The sequence below is a fragment of the Bison bison genome, unplaced genomic scaffold, assembly GCF_000754665.1.
Source record: "Bison bison bison isolate TAMUID 2011002044 unplaced genomic scaffold, Bison_UMD1.0 scf7180017864239, whole genome shotgun sequence".
Lineage (NCBI taxonomy): Eukaryota > Metazoa > Chordata > Mammalia > Artiodactyla > Bovidae > Bison > Bison bison.
Window position 1 is genome coordinate 5,753,438 of NW_011494811.1, and position 6,538 is coordinate 5,759,975.

At 40.9% G+C, this 6,538-nt stretch overlaps 1 protein-coding gene across 13 annotated transcripts in view; it reads right to left on the reverse strand.

The window, feature by feature from the left end:
* Positions 1-364: 364 nt before the first annotated feature.
* The window catches only part of FUT8 (fucosyltransferase 8 (alpha (1,6) fucosyltransferase)), a 334,040-nt gene continuing 327,866 nt past the window's right edge, over positions 365-6,538 (reverse strand). For all 13 annotated transcript variants that reach the window (XM_010846753.1, XM_010846746.1, XM_010846750.1 and 10 more), the window contains one exon: positions 365-1,372. In XM_010846753.1, coding sequence (XP_010845055.1) covers positions 1,055-1,372 — 318 coding nt within the window. In that variant the 3' untranslated portion in view covers positions 365-1,054. The remainder of the gene's footprint in view (positions 1,373-6,538) is intronic.

Genomic DNA, 6,538 nt, shown 5'->3' on the forward strand with positions numbered 1-6,538 from the left:
CAGCCCCAATAAGAAAGAACAAGCCTGAAATTATTAGTTCGGAAATGGAGGGGATAGTTCCTCTGACAGCAAGGAGTACGATTATTTGATTAATTAAAACAAATAAACAAGGTCCAAAATATTCACAGTAAAATAAAAACTCCCAAAGAGTGTTCTGAGCAACTCTGTAACGTGCACCAACTACACTCAGTGTTCAGTGTTCAAATGGACCAATGACTCTCTGAGCTAAGCCATTCAATCCAAAACAGAAAAATAAAAAAGTAAAGCAGAAAAATCGTCAAACTCCTCTTTTTATCATCATTTTCCATTATAATGCTGGCTACATCATCATCTGATATAAAATTCTAGAAACTCCACAAAATTCCTCTTTTTAAAATTTATTTTTTGTTATCAAAGAGAATGTCCAGAAACATTGAGTACTAAAGAATCTGTTCATGGCATTGTTTTACAAAAGTTCCTAATGGAGTGTGAATATTTTAATTTCTGTTGTATCCTTCACTTATTAATGATGAGGTGGATGAACCGGTGCAATTACTTAAAAAAAAAAAAAAAAAATTCCAGACAAAAACATCCATTCTCATTCTGAATTCTGTCGACTGGAGTGAATTCAGTGGTTACAATACCACCACTGGCTAAGAATCAAGCTCCCCACAAGAGGGAACTATTCAAGTCATCTCATTTGGTCACACAAGTCTCTCAGGTATAGGCACCATGTTTGAAGTCTCACACAAAATGTCTGTGTCACTTAAATTACACAATGTGGCAGTGTTTGTTTCATGGGGACATAGTCTTGAAAGAAGGGGTAACGTAGAAAACAATCTGTTTGCATGTTATACGTGAGTACATTATTGGACTGTGCATGGGTTTACGGGCACTGTAGCCCTTGTTAAAGAGCAATTCCACCAATGAAGCATCTGTCAGATCCCAGCTGCTCCTGATGCTGAAGATGTTGACTAATTTTAACCACGGGCTGTTAGGTTGGGGCCTTCTTCATGTACTGTTTGGCTCAAATGGTTTGAACTGAGTTTGGTGGTCTTTCTGGTCCATCTAAGCTTTATTTCTCAGCCTCAGGGTACGTGGGGTACTTGACCGTTTCTATCTTCTCTCGAACTTTGTAGGAGGGATACAGGCCCGTCCTTCCCAGTTTTCTGTTGACACCTTTAGAATAGCCATCCCAGTGATTTCCAGCCACGCCAATGATATCTCCAGGTTCCATGGGGATTTCATCCGCAGTTCGAGGTTCGTGAGGATAAATAGCAATCTGGTTGTGGGCATTTTGGCCTCCAAAATAGTAGATGTCATCCAAAGAATGGAAGTTTGCAGAGGCATCGGGATGCAGCGTCTGCATGATCTCATAAGCAACTCGACAGACCTTGGGAAAGCATGAAAAAAAATCTGTTAGTACATGTGAGATCGCCTTCGTAGCACTCTGAGAGCCCTTGCCAAAGAGACAGGGACTAAACTAGGACCAGGGCTGAGAGAATGAGTAGATTCTAGTCAAAGTCCATTTGCTCTCAGATGATGGTACAAAGTCATTCTTCATTTCTTTGCCTGTATCTTTTTTCTAAACATAAAAGACAATTACATTTAGGATCTGGCAGAGAAAAAAAAAGGATATGTACATGTAGTGCAAAGTATTTTGAGAATAAACACTTATCAAGAGCCACAGAGTGCTGGGCAAAAATAACATAGTCTGTGCCCTTGGTGAACTTTAAGATTCAGGATTATAAATACTTTACACAAATGCTGCTGCTCCCTTTCTTTCATTCAGTGTTAATAAATCACATACTCTTTTCCGCTAATTTAGATCTGGTCTCAGAAACTCATGTAATTACTGACAATCAACTATTGCCAAATGAGCTAAAACATATCTGCCACTTCTGTTCTGAAGAGTTTTGTGTGTGATGTGTAGATAACAGCAGTCTAGATTGAAACAAGATGAACTAGCTTTGGGGAAGGTGCATCTACCTGATGCATTTAAGGCTACTTAAAAGATTCCTCTGTCCAAAGAACACCTACCATTCTCACTGGATGGCAGCTGAAATTACACAGTCCTTGAACTTTAGACTTGCTAACAAAGGTAAACGATCTTAATGGAGGTATAACATTTTAAACAACTAACAAATATATTCATTATCTAGTAAATGGGTTTCAGAAACTTAAGAATAAGTGAAAACAAAAGAGAATACTATTTTACTTAGAAAATTCTTCCACTATATACTATGAACAGAGGACTCAACTGAAGTCAAATTTTTCTGCATCTCCACTTGTAGTTATCTCAGTTAATGAAGGTTTATTGCCCCTGCTACTGCTGCTGCTGCTAAGTCGCTTCAGTCGTGTCCGACTCTGTGTGACCCCATAGACGGCAGCTCACCAGGCTCCCCCGTCCCTGGGATTCTCCAGGCAAGAACACTGGAGTGGGTTGCCATTTCCTTCTCCAATGCATGAAAGTGAAAAGTGAAAGGGAAGTCGCTCAGTTGTGCCTGACTCTTAGCGACCCCGTGGACTGCAGCCCACCAGGCTCCTCTGTCCATGGGATTTTCCAGGCAAGAGTACTGGAGTGGGATGCCATTGCCTTCTCTGGTTTTATTGTCCCTATATCAATACTTTTGGACATATTTAAAACGATGCCAATAATAACTCTTAATCTTCTCAGTGGAGCAGTTTAAGGTACCCAGTAGTCCTTAAAAACTTTGGCATTCACAGTATCAAAACTGAATTCTTAAGTGTTATGAGTAAATAGAATCTAATTAGGTTAATGATCAACTTAAGTCTTTAAAAAAATCCGAATTTCAGGAACTGGAGGGGCACTTCTTAAATGCCAAATGTAATTTGCAAATAAAACTGAAGTTTAGATAGTATTTTTAATTTTGCAGATAGGGACTAATTCTAGTGCTAGGATTTCAACTAGACATAGAACCAAGAGAATAAGTTTGCTTTCAAATCTGCTACTTTGTCAACAAACTAATTTTATATTGGGAATGTCACAGTATGACTGACATCACTGGTAGAATACTCAAACTATAACAAAATGAAGCAAAAAAGATTTTGAACTTGAACTTCATATTTAGTCAGAGGCCCATATAGGGTACGCAAAATCAAGTGAAGACTTTGTAAAGAATCTAAATAATTAAAGCAGCTCCAATAGTAGCAAAGTACAATAACAATGACAGAGGTTAATATTTACTGAGTTTTACTTAGTTTTTCTGTCGGCATTGCTTCCAAGGTCTAATTTAATTGTCAGGAGTCCCATAATATTCTATCATGTTTGTTTTATGGATGTCAAAGATCAGTTAAGGAAAATGGCCAGAGTTATACTATTATTAAGTGGCATATTCAGGTTTTGAACCTAGGCAGAATGTGTATACTTGTTAACTGCTAAGCATGTGTTTTCTTGCAGATCCTATTCCCCATGCTCACATTTTAATAGCGTAAGGCCAAGGCAGGCCTTGGGAAAACCTGAGTTGTATTTTCAGGGCCCCTCCACCCCCTTTTCAATTATCCCTAGTCAGGGATGCTAGATCTTATACTGCCTTGGGATGACCACAATGTCCATCATGGCAATGGACCCTGATGTGTCTTCCCCTTTCACTAATTAACTTCTCATTCTCATAAAAACAACACTGCCTTCAGTCCCACACCCTTAGGAACGTGCTTTCTTTTGAGGGTATTCCTAATGATCAGTTTATGTTTGGTAGCAATAGTTGCTCTGATACTTTGGCCACCTGATGCAGAGCCACCTCACTGGAAAAGACCCTGATGCTGGGAAAGACTGAAGGCAAAAGGAGAAGGGGGTGACAGAGGAATGAGATGGTCAGACAGCATCATTAACTTAAAGGACATGAATTTGAGCAAATTCCAGGAGATAGTGGAGGACAGAGGAGCCTGGCATAATGCAGTCCACAGAGTTGCAGAGTCGGTCCTGACTTGGTGTCTGAACAACAACAGCAGCAATCAATAGTTGTTGATGTATTAACCTGATGGATAACATACATACTTTCTTAAGCCAAAGAAATTACAAATGGTAGAGCTTTCAGATACAGAGGTGGGCCAATAAAAGGCTCCTTCTTATAATAATGGCAATAATGAGAGCAGATGAGCCTACTGACCACTGTTCTAATAGCTGGGCTTGTACACACACTTTTTCTCAACTCATTTAACTCTCACAACAACCCTATGACTTGGTTACTATTATTATTTATGTTTTATAGCTGAAGAAACTATACTAATATTTCCAAAAATTTTCAAAAATTAAACAAAATGAATAAAGGGGTTAGTAAATGGCAGAATACTTTGGCCACCTGACATGAAGAACTGACTCATTGGAAAAGACCCTGATGCTGGGGAAGATTGAAGGCCGGAGGAGAAGGGGACAACAGAGAATGAGATGGTTGGATGGCATCACCGACTCAACAGACATGAGTCTGAGTAAGCTCCGGGAGTTGGTGATGGACAGGGAAGCCTGGCATGCTGCAGTCCATGGGGTTGCAAAGACTGAGAGACTGAACTGAACTGCCTGAAATGGCAGAAATGTAATTAGGACTCTGTCTCTAAACCACACACTCAACTGCCTTAGAGTGTTAGGATAAGAACCTAGAATAGTGCCTGCCTCAAAGTAGCCATTTAATAAATACCTTCTGAATGAATACTGCTCCATGTATAATACCAGTCCAGCAGCTGAGATGCAAGACCACTGGTGATATTAATCCTTAAGATCCGTATATTCCGTATATTCCGAGTAATTAAATTTTTTCTCTATGTTAACCAGGGGGCAATTTACTGTAAAGAGTTAGAAAGCTGACTATAGTGTCAATGTTTGCATTTAATCACTCCAGGCGTCCTCTCTGGGCGTTACAAACCCAAATCACATAGCAGGTAAATGATGCCTTCCAGCTGATGTCAATACTCATCTTTGATACTTGACAGGTAGCATGATTGAGAGGAGCAGTCTCTATGGTTTGCAAAGCAGCGGATGGCCACATGCAGTATGCCTTATTTCACTCACTGCTGACGTGTCACTCTATTGTTTTTAGAACACTACTAAGCACACAGTTCCCACTCTAGTACTCTTGCCTGGAAAATCCCATGGACAGAGGAGCCTGGTGGGCTGCAGTCCATGGGGTCGCTAGAGTCGGACACGACTGAGCAACTTCACTTTCACTTTTCCCTTTCATGCATTGGAGAAGGAAATGGCAACCCACTCCAGTGTTCTTGCCTGGAGAATCCCAGGGACAGGGAAGCCTGGTGGGCTGCCGTCTCTGGGGTCGCAAAGAGTTGGGTATGACTGAATCGACTTAGCAGCAAGCACACAGTTATGAGTAAAAGCAAAAATCCTGCCAAGGGATAAAACATAGATATGACTGGATTAAGAAAAAAATTTAAAAAGGAAGGAAAGTCTGAATTTTGTCCCTAACAGCCAGCTGAGCTTTGCATGAACCTCCAAATCTTTCTGAGAGCAGATGGGATACTGGGTTTTTGTCAAAATAGACAGGGCCAGAAAGATCTCCCAAGTGTGAAAAGTTGGAAGTGGGCTCGTGTCTCTGTGTGAGGCTGGCTGGGGTATCTGTACATTTTTACTGTAAACTGCTCTATTTTGCTCTTCAGTGAGAGGACAGTATCTGCTGCTATTTCATAACCACACCTCCATGGAGATCCCTATCCAGAGCTGTCTGTCTGGAAATAAAATCAGTGTCTGGCTTCTCCTTCTGGGCTTTTCAAAATCTGATGCAAAGTGTGACGAAGCCAGTTGTATTGTGTGTGATTTGGAATGAAACAACAGAAAATGCCACAAGAATGTCGCATTAAGTGCCACACAGGAAGTGTCCTAGGGGGAAAAAATTTGTCCTATGGTGATTTTAATGACTGAGAAACTACTGAACAAATATTGACTGCTCCTTAAAAAAACGTCGATTACTTACAGTCTTTAAAATGGACATCTACAACCATTTTTGTAAATGAGATTCCAAGTTCTAAAACTTGATCAGATCAGATCAGTCACTCAGTCGTGTCCGACTCTTTGTGACCCCATGAATCGCAGCACGCCAGGCCTCCCTGTCCATCACCAACTCCCAGAGTTCACTGAGACTCACGTCCATCGAGTCAGTGATGCCATCCAGCCATCTCATCCTCTGTCGTCCCCTTCTCCTCCTGCCCCCAATCCCTCCCAGCATCAGAGTCTTTTCCAATGAGTCAACTCTTCGCATGAGGTGGCCAAAGGACTGGAGTTTCAGCTTTAGCATCATTCCTTCCAAAGAAATCCCAGGGCTGATCTCCTTTAGAATGGACTGGTTGGATCTCCTTGCTGTCCAAGGGACTCTCAAGAGTCTTCTCCAACACCACAGTTCAAAAGCATCAATTCTTTGGCGCTCAGCTTTCTTCACAGTCCAACTCTCACATCCATACATGACCACAGGAAAAACCATAGCCTTCACTAGACGGACCTTTGTTGGCAAAGTAATGTATCTGCTTTTGAATATGCTATCTAGGTTAGTCATAACTTTCCTTCCAAGGAGTAAGCGTCTTTTAATTTCATGGCTGC